The 21356-nt window shown below is 34.8% G+C and overlaps 1 protein-coding gene across 2 annotated transcripts in view; it reads right to left on the bottom strand.

The window, feature by feature from the left end:
- Positions 1 to 16252, bottom strand: part of dtna (dystrobrevin, alpha) — a 59852-nt gene extending 43600 nt beyond the window's left edge. The window contains exons 1-2 of one of the 2 annotated variants that reach the window (XM_056450354.1): positions 16073 to 16252; positions 10710 to 10777 (exon numbers count right to left, since the gene is read on the bottom strand). In XM_056450354.1, coding sequence (XP_056306329.1) covers positions 10710 to 10776 — 67 coding nt within the window. In that variant the 5' untranslated portion in view covers position 10777; positions 16073 to 16252. Of the gene's footprint in view, positions 1 to 10709; positions 10778 to 12644; positions 12675 to 16072 lie in introns of those variants that run through there. The other variant, XM_056450353.1, reaches the window with a different exon arrangement.
- Between the last annotated feature and the right edge of the window lie 5104 nt (positions 16253 to 21356).

Genomic DNA, 21356 nt, shown 5'->3' with positions numbered 1-21356 from the left:
AGGTTAGTTCTGTCAGGTGTCTCCATGAAAAGCTGGGATGGAAGGCACTGAAAATGTTCCTGCTTTTGTTGGTCTTCCAGATTCTCAGCTGATTGTTGTCTTGATGAACTGGCAGGTAGTCTAATCCTCCACAGATTTCACAAACAGTGCTGTTTCTGCTCCTTGCTCAGTTGCAGGTTCTGGCTGTGGGGCATGAGCATTTCACTTTTTAGCATATTCACATGGAAGGTTCGCAAGGGTTGTTCTCTGAATGGGATCTCATATTTCACAGGGCACATGTTCTGCTTTATTTGGTAGGGACCAGCAGTTTATGCACACTCATTGGTAGCAGTAATAGAACCTTCGTCCCTGGCTCGAACCTACAGGATCAGCTACCACTGGCAGGCTTGAGACTGCAAGAGGTTGTGTCCTGCTAGTACAGCTGTCTTTAGCAGTTGCTCTCTCACCTTTAGCACATAGGAGAGAGGATTGTTCTTTCCTGGTTTTTCTGTGGCTTCTCAACTCTTCCTTAAGACATCCAGGGCCCTTTGACCTGGTGTGCTTGCAGATGCTCAAACGGTGAAAAGCCAGTTGACACTTGCAAAACCTCCATATATGCTAATTCATTCCATTCATCAGTCATTCATCCCAGTCTTTGCCTGTATCAGAAACATATTTCTTCAGCATGGTTTTTAGGTTTGATTAAAATGTTCAACCAGGTTATCAGTCTGAGGATGTTAAAGGGTGGGTCATACTCTCTTTATACCCAGTAATTGATAAACATTTTGAAGGATGTGGCTAATGAATTTGGACCCTGATTTGTATGAAGAAATATCTAAGGAATGAATTGGCTACTTTCTCACCTTTCTTAGTGGGAATGACTTAGAGTATCTGGTAGCATAAGTACATATCACCAAGATAAATCTGTTCCCTCTCTGGGTCTTCTCCACAGGCCAAAACATGGCAACACTTATTTGTATTAGAGAATGCATACAGTATGTAGAGGTACGACTAGCAGTAAACAAGCGTTCTGGATTTACAGAACTCCTAAACCTCACTGTCCATCTTTGGGCAGTATAATCTTTTAGGAATGTGACCTGCCCAGGGAATTGAATGTTAATACCTCCTTCCTGTCTGCCTTAGGGCTGGAACACACCAAGCTGACGCCAAACAACTAGCACAGACATAAGACAACTGTGTTGTCGCCTTGCATCGGCTCATGTCTGGTTCCGTCTGGACCAAAAAGATTATCTGTGAACACGGTAAACAAATGAACAGCAACTGAAACAAGAGCACGTGTTCTGCGCTTACATGGGAGGATGTGTCTTTCTGCACCACAGGGGGCAGAATCTGTTTTTTCTTTCGCAACTGGAAAATGAAACTTTTGAAATTCCCCCCAAAAATGTGTAAAGTGCTTTGAGTGTTCAGAAAATGTAATGAATTGTTAATATTACTAATCGTTATCACAGCAATTGTCACTCACCATGGAGGGATTCGCTCCTGCAAATATGTCTGATAAGCTAATAATCCATATCGTTGTCAAATATTTGAGAAAAGTAGCAAACTTACAGCTGGTCTCTTTGTGATTTCTTCTTGACTTGATTTGTTTACTTGCTACGTCACTTCACTTCGTCACACTTGTGCTCTGATTCATTGCTGAATAACAAATCAGAGTGCTCTCTTCGGCTGATGACCGACAACCTTTCGACATCCTGAATCAGGTCAATGTGATCCAACATTAAACATCAAGAGGCGATGTGTGTGTTCACACAAAACCAACTAGCCAGACGATGAACCAACGAAGCCCAAACCGCTGGCCGTTGGCTTGGTGTGTCCTGGCCCTTAGGTACTAGCGTATACACTGCTCTCCTGTCTTACTGATTTCCTGGAATGTTCCACAATATGAAATATTCATTCATTCATTTTCTTTTCGGCTTAGTCCCTTTATTAATCTGGGGTCGCCACAGCGGAATGAACCACCAACTTATCCAGCATATGTTTTACACAGCGGATGCCCTTCCAGCTGCAACCCATCACACAGGGAGAACATGCAAACTCCACAAAGAAATGCCAGCTGACACAGCCGAGGCTCGAACCAGCGACCTTCTTGCTGTGAGGTGATCGTGCTACCCACTGTGCCACCGTGATGCCGTATGAAATATTGTTTTAGCTTTTTATTCTCTTTTCTTCATTTATGTTATGCTGCTTCGGCACAATCCAACTCTATATAGTAAAATGTACTATAGAAATAAAGATGAATTTAGCTCCTTATTATGTCTGATTACAGAGTATGCGGTGTGGAACGGCAGGAATTTCGGCTCCACACTCTTAAGTATTTTCTAACTGCTCCACTCTGGGTTTTCCATCTCCCGCTCCTCGATCACTTGCTTCATCCTCACCTGCTTCCTGCTCAATGAAAAATAAAGATTTAATTAAAGGGTTAGGAATTTACTATTGATCACTATTTACTATTTACTCACCCTGCAGTGGATCCAAAACTTTTATGATTTTTTATTTTAGTTTGTTGAACACAAAAGACGAAAACCTATAAACATTGAGTTCCGTAGTATTTGTTTTTACCTACTATGGAAGTCAATTTTTACAGATTTTTACAGAGCTTTCTTTAAATGATCTTCTTTTCTTTTGTTTCCAGCTTTCGTTAAAATATCTTTATCTTTTATGTTCAACAGATGAAAGAAAGTCAAATGAATTTGGAAAAATAAAACAAGATGACAGAATTTTAATGCTTGAGTATGATTGTCATATCACAAACTTCTGTCGTATCATGGTTACGTTTTAATACAATGCATTATTTTAAAGATTTTGTCTTGAGCGTCTGATTTTACCTCAGTGCTAGTGTGCTTTAATTTTCCCAGTCACTAATAGTGAGTGAAACTCACAGAGATGTATATTAAGACCATGATGAGCATACTATAATCATTTTTGTTTTTTCATGTAGTTCACTTATTTTTTTATGAAGACTAGTTAATTGTTTATATATAAAATGAACGCCTCAATTTAATTTGCAGTAAAAATTATAAGGATCATTGTGCACTGCACAGATTGTGTATTCAAAAATTCAGAAAGCGCAACCTTCCAACTTTATATGATAACCTGGTTAGCGGGTAGGAAAGACACGGGTCTGCCTCAGAAGGGGGAACGCTCCGTTGCTGAGTGACCCATACAGTACGGGAGTGGAAACTCTTTCCCCGTCATTGATGAGTGTTTACGGCAATCCATGATTTAGGTATATTACCTTAAGTGATTCCTTAGCGCAGTGGTCGGGAACCTATGGCTCGCGAGCCACAAGTGGCTCTTTGACTAAAATACGTGGCTCTCCTGCTGTCTCCCTTAGATAATTTTCAGTAAAAAAAAAAAAAAGTTAACCGTCAGATAACTAGAAATCAGTTTCCTATTGAAAATACAATTACAGTTCCTTCGTTATTGTAATTTTTTTTGGACAAAAAAAGAAGTAAAACACGACGTTTCAAATAATGCGTGTGTGCGGCACTGTGAATAAACTTACATTTCTATGGTAACCGCGCGTGCATGTAAATTCAAACAACATTTATGAGTGGTGATGGTGGCAAAAAGAAAATAATCCTGAGGAACAGCGCAAGTTTCAAAATGAGTGGGCAGAAACATTTGCTTTTATTGAAGGCTCTGGTGCTCTGCTCTGTCTGATTTGAAGAAAACGCATTTCCTCCTGAAAAAAAAAATCAAATGTTAAAGAGACATTTTGAAACCCATCATGCAGCTTTTGTGGCAAAGTACCAGCCGAGCGAAAGCCGAAAGAAGGTGTGTGAGGTCCTGCATAAAGTGCAAACCGGACAAAAACAGCAGGGGCAGGACGAGAGTTTGGACAGGGGCATCTGGGAGTTCGAGTGCTGCGAGCTTTGCTTGTCTCATTGGAGATCGCGAGGCAAAGGAAACCTTTCACGGATGGCGAATAAGTCCTGTGTGTTAAGTACGCAGATGTGCTGTTGGCGGCAGTCCTTAATTTGAGCTGGATCTTGTCCATCGTAGTGTTTTGCGTTCCGGTATTTATTTTAATTGATCCGGCATTGACTGGTGAGAGTTGAATACCTGCGCGCGTGCGTGTGACACAGAGAGAGAGAGAGAGAGAGAGAGAGAGAGAGAGAGAGAGAGAGAGAGAGAGAGAGAGAGAGAGAATGTGAATGAGTCCGAGAGAGAGAGAAAATGTGAATGAGTCCGAGAGAGAGAGAGAGAGAGAGAGAGAATGTGAATGAGTCCGAGAGAGAGAATGTGAATGAGTCCGAGTGAAAAACTGTGAGTTGAGTGTGTGCGCGCAAGAGAAGATGAAACTGCGTGAAAGGATCAGGAGACAGACGCAGCCAGAAAACATGACGAAAGAGGTAACTCGACTCATCTTGAAGATTAGACAGAGTGAGTCACTTTCGCTCGGCACATATTAGTGAAGTGAACTGAATGTCAGTGGTGTTTGTAATCTGAATAGTGATGTTTGATGTTTTTTCACTATATATTAACCGCTGAGTAACGTCATGTTCCGGCGTCCTGACATTTTATCTATCAGATTATGCTACCAACATTATATATATATATAAATAAATAAATATAAAGTCACGTGGCTCTTTAAGAAAAAGCATTTGGCAAAAAATAAATAAATAAATAAATAAATAAATAAATAAATAAATAAATAAATAAGAAATTGCTCTTTGCTGAAAAAAAAGGTTCCCGACCCCTGCCTTAGCGCATGTCCTGAATGATGCGATTCTGGGTCTCTGCACATGGAATCTCTGGGTGGATCTCGATTCTTATTTGTACATTCTCGATTCCTCTCCTTGTTTCCTTTCCTCGCATCTTAGTTCCACTGCTTTAAGATGCGAGGGAAAGATTCAAGAAAAAAAATTCAAGGAACTGAATCAAGTGAAAGGATATATCCTCACTCCTATAGCATCATCATTTAATGAATACTGTACATCACTGATTTTGCTTGCTTAATTTTAGAGATATTTATATTGTAATTGTTTTAACCTCTACAAAACCATATTTGTCTGTATATTTTGTTTACTTCAATTTTTAACAATGAATTATTCCACGTTATGAACTGCTTTTAATTTGTTATAAGTTACACCGACAATAACATTTATAAGTTTCATCACATTTATAATATTATACATCACATTTATAGGTTACATTTATAAGTTACATCAACAATAAATGTGGTTTTAGACAAAAGCTACTAAATACATCTAATAAATGCTTAATTGTATATGTAAATGTAAATGAACTGTGAAAACAACCGACATTTGCAAACATTATATGTGTTAATATTGACATTAAAGTGTGTGTGTGTGTGTGTTTGTGTGTGTGTGTGCGTGCGTGTGTTTGTGTGTGTGTGTGTGTGTGCGTGTGTTTGTATTATGTACTTTTATGCAATCTGTTTTCTGTTTTTTGTCAAAATTGTTGCCTTTAAATATGTTTTGATTAAATCTGCATTCCATTGGTGATAAACATGAACACATTAAGATATAATAAAATGCATTTTTTGCATTTTTTTGCTTTTCTTTCTTTGGATGTATAATAATAATAAATATAATCATATTTTCAAAGTAGAAAATAAATGATTAAAATAAACTATTGAGGGCCGTCAAATTTGAAATTTGAAAAATCACCAATAATTGTCCGTGGCTGGCAACTTAAGAACAAATGGGTAACCCTTTACCATAATGTTGTAATAGTTAACATTAATATATGCATTAGTAAACATGAATTAACAACAAACAACACATCTGTTTTAGCATTAATCAATATGTGTTCATGTTAACTAAATAACTCTATGTGTATTAATGTGTTAGTTAATGCATTATTTAACATAAATTAATAGTGAACAATGGCATAATTCAGCATTACAAAATCTGTGTTAATGTTAACTTACTCATATTCTAATGCATCTCTTTACATGAACAGCTTAATTAGTTAACACGAACGCATATTGAAAATAACTCAGGATCAGAAATCTTTGTACATTTTAGCCTACTCCTTTAATACATGCTAATTGGTAAAGCTTAGGATAAATTCAATGTCCCTGACCAAAATCGTGGAAAAAAAGGAGTTCTGTTTTGGACACTGTTTTGGAGTGTAAAGTGGAAACTTCAGCTTTAACTTGCATGTGATTCATGTTTGTGGACTCTTTACTAACATGATTTATGACCAACAAAACATTTTATTTGGAACTTTATTGTAAAATTCACACTATTCCAACAGTATCTAACGTGTCACTTATATTTGTAAACTTTTTACTAACATGGTTTACCAGTAACAAAGCATTTGCTAAGAGGACTTGCAGGACAATATTCATTTATTCATTCATTCATTTTCTTTTTCTGCTTAGTCCCTTTATTAATCTGGAGGTCGCCACAGCGGAATGAACCTCCAACTTATCCAGCATATGTTTTACGCAGCGGATGCCCTTCCAGCCGAAACCCATCACTGGGAAACATCCATACACACTCATTCACACTCATACACTACAGAAAATTTTAGCATACCCAATTCACCTGTACCACATGTCTTTGGACTTGTGGGGGAAACCGGAGCACCCGGAGGAAACCGACGCAAACACAGGGAGAACCTACAAACTCCAAACAGAAATGCCAACTGACCCAGCCGAGGCTCGAACCAGCGACCTTCTTGCTGTGAGGTGAACGTGTGCCACCGCGTCACCCCTTCCAGGACTACACACACACATAATACACAAATACACTTCATTAAACATGTACACATGGACATCACCTATATGCAATAAAATTGCAGGTTAACTATGTCTGTATTTAATAACTTATATTTGATTGTAACTTGAACTTAATTTGATTGTAATGCAATAATGTGAACCTTTTGTAAAGCTGCTTTGAAACAATATTTATTGTAAAAAGTGCTATACAAATAAACTTGAATTGAATTGAATTAAAAAGAGAATCAGGAAACTTATTGCAGTGTACTGTATGTCAAGGTTTGTGGGTAGGGAGGAAACAAGGACTCCAATGTACTGCTGGATGGGTATTTATTTAAATAACTAAATAAAAGTAAAAGGCAACAAAAACCACCCAGAAGATGAAAAAACATTAACTTAAAATAAAACTTCACTTTGCTGGGCTGGCACGACTGAAACAGGACACAACAATGCGGGATCAAACACAATGACAAACTGGCACAGCACAGCAAACACAAGGAAGCTTTAAACAAGACAAAAACGGCATCACTTTATTTTGATGGTCCCTTTAACGCATTTTGTTGAATTTAAGTTACATTTCATCTACATGCTAACTAATTCACATTAGATTATAAGTAGACTCCTAGGTTAGGGTTAGTGTAAGTTGACATGTACTTGCAAAGTTTTTTATAGTCAGTTAAATGTTATCTGAAGGGGCAGTATCAGCAGATATTAAGCAGACAATCTACTAATACTCAAATGAGAAGTAATTGACATGTGGTTGCAATTAAACTTTTAGTCAGCATAATGAGCAATAGGAACCATCAAACAGGACGGGAACATGCATCCAGTGAGAACACTCATTAACCACATGTTCAAATTAAACGAAACACGAAAGCACGAAGCCACACGTAAACATCAATCACATGCTTCACACAACGGCAACACAAGACACAAGCGCACGATAAGTGAAAGTACACGTACTGTATGCAACATGCATGTTTGGATCCCAGCGGCAACCGAAAACTGAATCCAACTTGACTGAAGCACTGGGATCAGACAGCATGCCGTGAACAAACAACGTAAACACAGTGACAAGAGAGCGCGCAACCCAAACCCGCCCGAGAGCCTGTGCGACCCGACCGCACATTTGACCACGCACTCATTAATACAAAGACACAAAGACAGGGATTAGTGCACAGGACAAGTGTCCAGACTCCGCCACCAAACGAGAATAAAGAACAAGTCTGAAGTGGCAGATTCCTGACGGTGTACTCTACTCCAACAATGTTATTTAATATTACTAACATATATTAGTGATAAATCCTGTTAGTAAAATTGAACAAATGTAACACATTTGATAATGTTGGAATAGTGTACATTTCACAATAGGGTTCCTTAATTACCTTAACAAATGCTTTGTTACTGATAAATCATGTCTGTAAAGAGTCCACTAACATGAATAATATGCAAGTTAAAAGATTGTGAATTGCTGAGTCATTTTTCTTTACGTGTTCATGCAAACTAATGCATCAACTAACACTATTGTACTGATGTAGAATTGCTGAATAAATGTGTTGTTCATTGTAAGGGTGTGTATGTGTATGTAAACATTAACTAAATGTTTCATGTAAAGAGATGCATCAGAATATGAGCAAGATAACATAAGCGCAGATTATGTAATGCTGAATAATAGTTGTTCACCATTAGTTCATATTAAATATTGCATTAACTAACACATTAATATACGTTTAGTTAACATGTATAAATATTAATGCTAAAACAGATGTGTTGTGCATTGTAATTCATGTTTTACTGATGCATTAATTAACGTTAACTAGTACAACCTTATTGTACAGGATTACTAAAATATGCTGGCAGGGAAAGAGTTAAACAAGAGAAACATTGAAGAGGGAACTATCTGTGTCCACCACACCTGGAAGTGGCTGATCAGTGATGACTGATACAGTTTCAGGGTAGGGCACAGAAAGAGTTGTTTTCTTGGGCTTTTTGAGGCAAATGGACCACCACTCAACACCACAGTTAAAACATGCAACACTCTCTCTCTCAGCTGTTGTTTTGGGCATGCTACCAGATGTGGGTGTGGATGTACGAATCTTGGTACTTCTTCGAGAGTTTGAACCCACCTCTAACCCCTCAGACTTACCCTTTGTGTGGGGATGGGTGCCATCATATCGAGTAGTTCCCGATGCCTTTCGAGTCATAATATAGGTTTCCACCAGTGTTGCAGCTTGTTCCGCAGTGTCCGGATTTCTGGCTTTTACCCAAGACCTCACATCAGGATGCAGCACTCTCAGATACTGCTCCAGCACAATTGTCTCCATAAAGTCCCTCTTGATGAATTGCTCATAGTTCACCCATTTGTAGAACGAGTTCTTCAGTCGGACACACAGTTCTTTAGGGGTCTCATCTGCAGGCGTACTCAGGGACCGGAATCTCAGCCGATATGTCTCTCCATTGATTTCATATTTTTTTAGAATTGCAGCTTTTACCTGATCGTAGTCTCTGGTTTGTGAGGGGTTCATCGCCACAAATGCACTTCGGGCTTTGCCTGACAATAAGGGTATAAGGCGTACAGCCCAGTCCTCCTTTGGCCACTGATGCATGTCTGCAAGCATTTCGAAAGTGGTAAGATATTGTTCGATATCGTCATATTCTTCCAGTTTTGCCATTTGTGGTTCACGATCTATCCCCCACACTGCAGCTCTTTCTGAAACTTGAAATCTCATCTGCTCCATGTCTAGCTGCATTTGGGTGACCTCATAGTTAAGGACCTTGTGGCATTGATAAAGCCGAGCAGCCTCTTTCTCTTCCCTCTCTTCCCACTTACATTGATGCTGCATGAATGACTCGAACATTTGTGGCAATTCTGTGATGATAGCATCTCCCCTGGTTAAAGGGACAACTGTAGACATGAATTGCTCCTCTGGAACACCGCCAACAGCACCTTGTTCCACATCTGAATCTGTTTCCTCCATAGGCTGACTCCTTGCTTTGGGTAGCATGTCAGCTGGTTTTACAGTCGAGTCACCCAGTAGTGATAAAATATAACTTCTGATCAATGGAGAAGAAATGCAATGATGTCCTGTGCCAGAATATGATATTTAATCCTTAAAAAGTTTAATTTGAAAGGTGCAAAATATGAAGCAAAAATGCAAGAAATAATTTTAAAAATGCACCAAATGAAATAAAAAGCAACAATGTTCTAACTGGAAAATGCACAACGATCCAAGTATACACATATGTGCCAGGTTTTATTTGAGCCCACAACAAGACGAGGTGTCCTGTATTAAGACGAGCCAGCAAGTCTTTATATATTAACTCAAGCCACACCTACGGGCCATACCAACATAACTAAAAACAGCAAAGTTTATTTAAATCAAATTAAATTTGATTATACACACTTAAAACAACCATAGTTACATTTTCCAAACAACCACTACAATATTCATTAACAAAATTAGAGAATAACAGCATATAATTGGCAAAACTGCTGTTCATAATTTCCACCCCCTGACAGTACACCAAAATGGTAGCTTCCACAGTTGCAGCGGCTTTAAAAAGGGCTGCAACTGGGTTGTGAAAGATTTATAAAAAAGGTTCAGGCTTTCTTTGTCTTTTAAGAAGCAGTGAGCAAAATAAAATATTGTGCAAAATAAATTCTGATACCGCAGAAAAAAGCTTAACTAAACACACAATCTGCCATCACTTTCTGATGTGTACACATGTTAAATCACCGGCAGTGCACAGAACAAATGAGATGGATGTGAGTTTTAAAGTCCAAGTTTTAAAGTCAACAGGTTAGCCTGTGACATTCTGTTTTACATTTCCTATTAGTATTAATGCTTCAACATGAAACAATTTTCAGGCTATTTTAAAGAATATAAAGTTCAAGAGCACACCACTATTTTACTACATTATAAATCAGTCTTGTCTTTCAAAAAAAAAAGGTTAAATGGAAAAATATGTCCTCATATATTACCCGGGATAAAGACTAAATCAGTGCAATACTTACGCATTTCAGCAAACAGTTGTCTTCTGTCTGCCATGGTGCTGCTGTTTCTGCCTGAATCTTCAATCATTCTGCAAACATACAGAAAACAAAAGGACAGCGTGACTTGAGTCTCACAGCTGTGATGACAAACTGGGCTAAAAATTAGTTTTCAGATTAACACAAGGTTAATTAAATATTATCTCGGGTAAAACAACATATATTACATACAGTTTTGAGCTTGCAATCCATCGGCAGAGCAATGCAAATTTGATAAGCTTAACGGGAAAAATAACGGGTTCTAATAATAAACCATTGAGCGATGCATTTGTGACAAAACGCTGAGTTGGACAGGACAAAGTATAGAAAAGATATGGGAAATACGTTCTCTTGAATTTTAGAAATAGCTCATTCATTTCATGATTTTAATTTAGTTTCATTATTTTGATATCATTTTGTTATTTAGTTATATATTTTATAATTTATTAATATTTCCTGTTTCAGCATTGTCTGCATCCACATCAGACAGATCATAATCATTCACTTTAACATAAAAAGACATGATCCTTGGTGTTATTCATGCGTTTATCTTCCTGCTTTCTATCAAAGAGACATTTTGATATGATTCACATTACAGAGGGTTTTTGTGACACTTAGTACAATATCGGTTTTTTTTTTTACTGTGAGAAAACAACAGTGGGATTATTTAATTAAAAATCTACAATTAAATCTAATCCGAGAGTTTCAGTAAGTTGCATAATATTTTACCACGATTTACAGAATGTCGTTCAGTGAAACACAAGTTTATTTACAAAAGAATCTTGTCAGGAGTATTTAGGACAAGAATAACTTGAAGACATACTATATATTAATACTCTAAATATTAAACAATGCGGTTGATCTACTAATTACTATTTAAACCCCCTCTTTCGCAAGGCTTTTCATGCTCAAGTAGCTTTAAGGAATGTTCGCTCACAATCCCAGAGATGCCGGACTTCAGAATCAAAGAGGAAAAAGCCCCATCGGTAGTACACTCAGCTGCAGATGTGAACAAAATTCTCAGAACGCACAGTGAAAAATTCATCCATGAGTAAAGTGACTCATGTACCATACTAATGATTCCGTACTAATAAATAATAAACTAAGTATAATTTAGAATTTTTACTCAGTTTACGGTGACCGAACTGAAGAGATAATCCCGAAATACACAAAAAACTGATACCCCTCATGATCCTCATTTTACTAATTCATGGCCAAGTTTTATTAATGCTTTTCATCATGTCAAAACGTACATCGTCATATTTTTTTTGGGGAGAAGCCTTTGTAATTTACAGTCAAAAAAACTTGTTAGTTGAATAAAAGTAACTTTAAGCCAGAATTTGCCAGGGGTATGAATAATTTCAGACTTGACTGTATATATGTGTGTGTATATAAATATATTTATATATAAATATATATATATATTTTTTTTCTCTTCAAATATTTCTTAAATGATGTTTAACAGAGCAAGAAATTTTTCACAGTATTTTCTATAATATATTTTCTTCTGGAAAAAATCGTATTTGTTTTATTTTGGCTATAAACACAGTTTTAAATTTTTTTAAAAACCTTTTTAAGGTCAATAATAATAGCAATATTTTTTTTCGATTATCTACAGAACAAGCCATTGTTATGCAATAACTTGCCTAATTACCCTAACTTGCCTAATTAACCTCTCTCTCTCTCTCTCTCTCTCTCTCTCTCTCTCTCTCTCTCTCTCTCTCTCTCTCTCTCTCTCTCTCTCTCTCTCTCTCTCTCTCTCTCTCTCTCTCTATATATATATATATATATATATATATATATATATATATATATATATATATATATATATATATATATATATATATATATATACATACAATTTTAAATATTGGATATTTAATTTCAAACTATTAGTAAAAACAAAAAAACAGCCAATACCCTCAGAAAGCACTATAATCCTCTTCTTGCAACATCATGAATGGCTGCAACAAGTCCTCAAGTTTTAATAATGGTTGACACAACAGAAGTGGTTCACAGTGCTTCTGCACAACAGCCGACTGAAATAAGAGCCATCGGGATCCAGCATGTGTCGCCTCTATCTTTAACTTCCAGCGAGCGGCACTCACATTCTTGCTGGACTCAGACGTCTGGTTCAGCTTTGGTTACGAATCTGTCTCCACTGGGAGACCCCAGGTCTGTACAAAGGAGTTGTTTGGACTTTAAAGACTCTCTGTGTGAAATTATTAGGCAAAATGATGAGGCTACGCAAGAACGGCTCGCTAGAGAAGACTGTAATTCAAGCGCTCTAATGGGACATTTTGAGAGAGATCCCATACTTCACACAGTCAGTCTTCTAATCTTTCTCTTTCTCCTTTTATTGTGGCTCAGGGATCTACAGGCCTATAAATATCTTTTTGGACAGTCGGTGGCATCCAGGCATTTTGAGCTTGATGATTTTTTTTTGTCTCTCTCTAAAGGTGATTTATTTAGTATGGCAGGTTAAATGAAAAACATGAAATTGTGCTTTTTGCCCTTGAAAGTCGGTCAGCATATTACACTGTACGTACAGATCCTGGAGGATAAACTCATAAAATGTTCTACACACAGTACAGTAAAGCAGCTGTCCGGAGTATGTTCAGCCAGTAATTAGCACTGGATTACTCGTGTTAAAGCATCTGTGGGAGAAACTGATAGCAGCTAATGTTGATGCAGTTTTCCTAAACCACATAATGCATCTGTTTGCGAAACGCCTCTGCTATATGTCCTAGATGAAGATATACTGCATTCCTTAGAAAAATAATAAACACTTTTCCATGATTTACAGAGACAAACAACTATCAATCAGTGTTCTTGTTAGACATGTTTAGAACAAGAGTCATTTGACAACACATTAAAAAAAGATTATTTGTGTCAAATACGAATTAATTGACATTTTAAATATTTATACTTTAAAACTTCAAATCACAAAGGTTTTAACACAATTTATTCTATATTTATTTTATATTCTATTTATATTAGTAAGCACAAATATAAGCAAATCAAGCCTCATATGCACAAACATAAATCATATATTAGTTATATATTAATATTGATGATATAAATTATTTACTGTATATAATATCAATATATATATATATATATATATATATATATATATATATATATATATATATATATATATATATACAGAATGTACATACAGTTGCAATCAGAATTATTAACCCCCCTGTTTATTTATTTCCCTAATTTCTGTTTAACTAAGAGAATATTTCTTCAACACATTTCTAATCATAATAGTTTTAATAACTCATTTCTAATACCTGATTTATTTGATCTTTGCCATGATGACAGTGAATAATATTTGACTAGATATTTTTCAAGACACTTCTATACAACTTAAAGTGACATTTAAAGGCTTAACTAGGTTAATTAGGTTAACTAGGCAGGTTGGGGTAATTAGGCAAGTTATTGTATAACGATGGTTTGTTCTGTAGACTATCGAAAAAATATATAGCTGAAAGGGGCTAATAATTATATATTATTATATAATTATATATTATTATATATGATAATTATATATCATATCATATAATTATATAATATAATATTATATATAATAATTATATATTATTATATAAATACAGTTGTAACTAGAAGTTTACATCCACTGTATAAAAAGGCACATTACTATTTTAAAAAAGTCAGATGTTAATGTGACTAAACTTTTTCTCTTTTAGGTAAGTTAGGATTATCAGATTTGTTTCTGTTATGCTTAATAGCAAAATAATGAGAGAGATATTTTATGAGAAATTGCTATAACTTTTCATGAAAATCAAGTTTACTAAAATAATACATAAGATTATTATGCCTTTGAAAAAGCTGAGATGATGTTGTCTAATGGGTTTTCCAAACAGACCATGATCCTAAGCATACATTCAAATGAGTTAAAATGTGCTTTAAGGACAACAGGGTGAATGTTTTGGAGTGGCCATCACAAAAACAGCAAGACAGCCAACAAATCTGACTCAGTTACACCAATTCTGTCAGGAGGAATGGGTCACATTTCTTCAAACTATTGTGAGAAGGTTGTGGAAGGATACCCAAAACATTTGACCAAAGTTATACAGTTTAAAAGCAAAGCTAAAAAAAATACCAAGGAAATGTATGTAAACTTTTGACTGTCTAGAAATTAATAAAAAAAATCTCAAAAAAAAGTCTCTCATTACTCTGGCACTTAGCAAATGTAAATCATTTAGGTAATCCTAACGGACCTAAAATGGTAAACGTTTAGTATGATTAACCATCAGACATTTTTTTTAAATTTTTATTTTCTTTTTTTAGAGTGTATGTAAACTTCTGGTTTCAACTGTGTATATATATATATATATATATATATATATATATATATATATATATATATATATATATATATATATATATATATATACACATACACACACACGCATGCACGTGCACACACACACATACACAATTTGTGCAAATTTGAATGCTAAATAAAAAAGTGCTAGGGCACTGATCAGCACGCTCTATATGTTTTTGAGAGATTATTTTATAGTCAATGCAGTCTGAGATTCGTTATATAAACACATAAGGTTGCAAATTGGATTTCATGAGAACTCTATCCGCAGCGAAGCGAGCCATTACTCAGCCTAACTGCTTTTTCCACCAATCAGATGCAGTACGAGTCTGTAAGCTACACTGATTGTCATGGCACCACAGTGAAGCGGCACAGAACTCAAGTAAAGTCTCTCAGCTCTTTCACACTATGATTTACATCTAAAGTCTTTGTACTGCTGTCTTCTTCAATCACCTTTATTTGTTTCATGTATATGATTAGATAAATGCATGCAATGATGCACATGGAGTGTATTCATTAAAAAAAACAAAAAAACAAACAAAAAAAAAACACATGAAAATGCTGTAGGAATTACTCAAATTTTCCAAAGGTTTTCAAATTTCCCTTAAAGTACATAAAACACAAATAATATTCCAGCAATGTGCATGTTTACAACGTGAAGGCCAATTGTGAGATGGGTTTTCACTGACCTAGGAATAAAATTATAAATAAAACACGTGACACAAATAAGTAAACTAACATAAACTGCGTATCAGATCGTCGACTGAATGCATGTAATTACATAAATACATTAACCTCGCAATAATAAGCTGAATGTATGAGTACTTATATTATCAAACATAAATATGAAATGATTTAGAAAACAATGTCCTGGTTACTCTTTATGAATACGATAGTTTTGTAGAATCTGCATGATGTCTGTGAGTATTGTATTGTATAGCGTTCACAATGAACCTCTATGAGAGGCGTCTGTGCACTTGCTACTCACCAAAAGCCTGTCATCGATGAAACGGCTTTCACTTGTGTACCTCTGCCTTCACCGAGGCCCATCTGCGTTGAAACGACGCGCTTCATGGACGACAATATTGCAGTTTCTGTACAAAAGTGTGTTTTCATTCGCTTTAGACTCCCAGAAAGCAGCGCGGATCTCGAAGCTCTGCTGCTCATTTGCTTTGATGTGACGTAATGCGCCTCTCGCGGTGACGTAATGCGGAATCTCTCCACTCGACACAGCGGTATCACAGTGCTCTGCAGCAGCAGGGTGATTACACAAAAATGAAAACATTACACTGAAAAAAAAATCTGTCATTTAAATAAAATGCAAAAAAAACCCCAAAAACAAAAATATTATATATATATATATATATATATATATATATATATATATATATATATATATATATATATATATATATATATATATATATATATATATACATTATTAAATTATTATATATATACAACATTGTATTTATGTTTTTAGTCAACTGTAGAATAAAAAAGTTGTATCATCATTTATTATGATTGTATTGGCTTAGACAGTTTAGATTTATAACATTCTTTTTTCTATTTCTATGGGTTTATTTATTCTGGTTAAAATATATTTATATTTATATATAAATATATATTTATATTTTTCATTTTAATGAATAAATAATACAATTAATTTAAAATAATACCACAACAAGCATTAACTACTGTTTTATGTTACTTCAATTATTTATTAATTTATTTTTGAGGCCCTTTACTTTGTGCATATGCTCTCTTATATTTTCTTTAAAAACTGTAAATACAATTATTTTTATTACAACAACTATTAGACCCACCCCCTATTTACAAAGGTCCAGAATTTGTCCAAAAATGAGCTAATTTGTCCTATTTTGACTGCTATGCCATCATAAATTGTTAAAACCTATCGAAGAAGACTTTAACACCAAGCAAAATCTGACAAAAGTGAAGTCAACTTTCACTGTATTGTTGTAAATAAAGCAAACATTTTAAATAGAGCAAACATTTTATTCTAAATCTTGGACCTTAGTCTTGAAAGAAAAAATGACCAATAAAAATGTGTGAAGCAGTGCCTGTATTAAATTTAATTTGAATACTAATTAGGCTATAGGGTATTCGGAAGTATGCAAAAGGACTTTTAATTTGTCAGTAACCTGGGTTAAGGGCTTCCGGTGAGCTGTTTGCCATTACAAAATTGGCGCGTTAAAGGTCTGTTTTCTTTAAAAATCACCACTGGCTGAGTAATATCCGATATAAAGAGGGTCTCAGAATGTACAAGAAGAACTGCATAAAATTACATTTTCCCCGCCATGTCTATAAAATATGAACATTTATTTTACCCCAGCAGAGACCTTATTCTTGGCAGCTGCATGGAGGTTGCCATAGCGACTAGCGTGTTCCGGTAGAATGCTAAGAACTTCCGTTTACAGTGTTTACAACCGGTAATTTGCGCTCCAAAAATGGGTTTCAACAGAGTTATGAGTGGATTACGGAGTGTTTTTGTGACACACAACTTTGAAAGGTGTGTGTTAAAGCCGTTATAATCTGTCAGATGTGATTCAAGCGTGCGAGAAAAACGTTCTCCTAGTTCATGTGTCTGCCGTCAGAAATATAGTGTCTGTGTGTGTTTCCCTGGCCTGTCAGCTGTTAGCTCAGCAGCTGTTCAATACACACACACACACACGCAATACTTCATTGCATTATAGAGCAAACCAGATTACTAGCATGAAACTTAACAGGTATGTAAATCATGCAATTTACAAAAATGATACTCTGTTGGCTGATTTGCAGGTTCATTTCAATCGTGAGCCATTTATGTTTCATTTAGTGTGTGTTATTTACCACGGTTTGTGTTTTTCTGTCATTTCAAAATGTCAATTTATTTTCACTTTGTCAGAGTTATTAAATCAGTGTGCTAGTGGGAAAGTACAGGTGACTTTAGTGATGACGAGGCTTCATTTAAACAGCAGAAGATGCCGTCTGACATGGAGGGGAAAATGCCTCACAGCAGTTGTTTTCCATCCTATTTGATCACATTTTTTAAAATGATCAGTCCAGGAGGTGGCGCTGATCGACAACAGTATCAGTTTAAAGAAGATAAATGCAGGTAAAATATATTAAAACTATCATTTCAAAGTTGTCCAAATGTGACTGTTTACACGCATCAGCTGCCGACCGGAAGTTCTTAGCATTCTCCTTGCGCATACACGCAAACCATAATGGGTAATTTTGCGTTCCAAGAAAAAGGTCTGTATTCAATGGAGCTTCTGCGCTAGCCTGCCGATCCTGACGGGCGTGTGCGAGTAAACGGCTTTTTGTGTCATTTTATGCTTGAGCAACTAAATGAATGCCAAAGTATATTAACAGATTGTATTTTAATTACATTACAATATTGATGCTGTAAAAGGAACATATAAAAATGGAAAAGGTCACATTAACCATTCACCGGAAGTTTATTAGTATGGGAAGAAATACTAGCTCCACATATACCCTATTGCTGTTGTTACCCATGAATTTTACTTTTTTTACAAGAAAAGCTAGCTCTACATTATTATTATTATTATTATTATTATTATTATTATTATTATTATTATTATTATTATTATTATTATTATTATTTAAATAAATTCTGAGTGAGGAAAATTGAATGTGCTGGACAGTTTGTTATTACTGACAATAGGCTACAGTTTTTAATTTAAAACTTTAACACATACTTTTTTAATAATAATAATAATAATAATAATAATAATAATAATAAGAATATATGTAGTATTATAGTATTTTTTCCTATTTCTTTATTCTAAATCTTTAGAAAATGTATTTGGTACATCAAAAAGTGTGACCATGTGACAAACTAATCCAGTAAAAAAAAAAAAAAAGCTTAAAATGTCACTAAAATGCAGTATTAAACTTTATAATTTAATAGAAAATCAGGCGAATAACTGCAAAAAGGTCCACTTTTTGAGAAAAAAGACAGAATGATATGGAATACATATTTTCAGCTTTTCAAACACACAAAGAGCGTTTATAAAGGTATATACACGTTAGTACATTTTATGCTTTAAATAAATGTGTGTTTGTGAGGTGTTTTTCAAAAGATATTACAATAAACCGCTTTTTTTCTGCTGTAATTTCCACTAGCGCTCCTGCGTTTGTCCACAAACCGACGACCGCAAATTGCTGTGAAGTAGATTCCCGAGCTCTTTTTTTATGTATGTTTAACATTGATTTTTCCATGAGTGATATAATTTGTTACTTTTCTCATGACAAACATAACATAGAATTTATAGGCAATTTATTTATTTTACTGGGTAAATATTATATTCACAAATGTAAATTTTCTTCATCATTACCTAAGTTGCAGAATTTTCTTTGTGACTTAAATTGTTTAATTACTACTTTACAAATTTTTTACAGCAAAAAAGTGTTAAAACTGTGAAAATGTATAAGGACTTTGTAAATATTATTTAATTTGATCATTTGCTTCTGTACTCTGTTTTTTATTATTATTATCTTATTTTATTATTTTTATTATTATTATTATTATCTTATTTTATTTTTTTTATTATTATTATTATCTTATTTTATTATTTTTTGATTATTATTATCTTATTTTATTATTTTTTGATTATTATTATTATTAATTTTACTTGTTTATTTTTGTTTTTGATGTCATTCATTGTTATGGTTAATGTCTATGTTTTGCTAAAATACAATAAATAAAAAAACTGTTTTTTTCTTTTTACAACTGGTTCAGCGTGTCCTAAAAGTTCATCACGCAGACCCAGCTTAAACTTAATACGTGATTGTGTTCGCCATTCAACATCAAACCTTCCTCACCCTGAAAGGCTTTGTTTTTTTTCTTTTCCACTTTCTCAGTTGTGTCTATTGTGTCTGCGGTGAATGAAGGCCTTCCTGTTGCCTAGTAACCGCGCGCGCCCGGTGAAAGCAGGTCTGGAAACAAAGTATGAAACAGGCCGCGACGTGACACAATGCCGAGATATGCGTCAACATTCATCATATCGCTCTTGATGGCTCACATCTAACATAAATGTCATTCGTGGCTGAACCTTCTGCGCTTTAGAAGTAAATAATGTAAGTATCGAGAGCGTGAATCACAGTCAAACCTGTTGTGAGACTGTTGTCAGCTCATATAACTGTTAATAGGAATGTTAAGCGTTTTAACCTATCGTTCATCATTAATTAATTAAAGGTAGGTTAATAGTATTTATTTTGTTCAGACAGAAAGGCTGTTTCGGTTCATGTCACTGTCAGCACAAATGTGATAATGGCAGAGGAAGCCAATGTTTACCACATTTACTATTAAGTAAAATAGTTACACAACAGCTAAACATTATTTGTATTGCTAACACAGTGATCATTGGCTATTGATTGATTGATACATTGATTGATTTTGATTTTCATAGATGTTTCTTGAATGATGCCTGATATAAAGTTACTCAAGTTTCCTTCAGGTGAAGCACCATTCTTACAAGGTAAAGAGCCACATGGTTTACCGATTCTATTATGAAATATATTTTTGATTCATTATATACTGTATATTTACAAATCATTATGAGAATGGTGTTGCATCACATAATTATAATATAAAGCACATGAATAAAGAATGTGATAATATCAAATGTGACCCTGCACCACAAAACTATAAGGGTAAGTTTTACATTTCTGAACACTGAATAATTAAGCTTTCCATTGTTAAAAGAATGGTTTCAGAAAGAACAATATTTGACTGAGCTACTTGATATTTTTTTAAAATTTATATTATATTGAATTAATATTTTCATTTTCCACTTGACTAGTTTAATGTCCAGTCTTTTTAATCAAATATGCTGTTTCAAATTAAAATAGCTCAGTTTATGGACATAAAATAGCAATGTCCTATTGTTTTCAGCATAAACGGTGTAATATGAGATCATCTGGGTCTCGGTTTTTACATTGAGTTGTGTGTTTCAGAGGGAGAGCTGCAGACGGTTTGTTCAAGTAGACATCACAGCTGCGCTCTGGTTAACACTCCAACACCATGCGTGAATAAAGTAGTGTTTCACATACAGGAACTGCAGACCAAACTAGACAACTGGGATCAGCAGGTAGAATCAAACACAACCTTAAGATGTATATTATTGAATAATTTAGAACATAACTGTGGATGCAAATCGCACAGATCAAGCTATGATTTTATGTTTACTGGTGTTAAGGCTGTTTTCTGCAATAGTAATAATAATTTAAAAAGTTATAATTGCAAT

The sequence above is a fragment of the Danio aesculapii genome, chromosome 24 (assembly GCF_903798145.1).
Source record: "Danio aesculapii chromosome 24, fDanAes4.1, whole genome shotgun sequence".
In the NCBI taxonomy this organism is placed as follows: domain Eukaryota; kingdom Metazoa; phylum Chordata; class Actinopteri; order Cypriniformes; family Danionidae; genus Danio; species Danio aesculapii.
The sequence above is the reverse complement of the archived record's forward strand: the minus strand, read 5'-3'. Positions and strand labels throughout refer to the sequence as shown.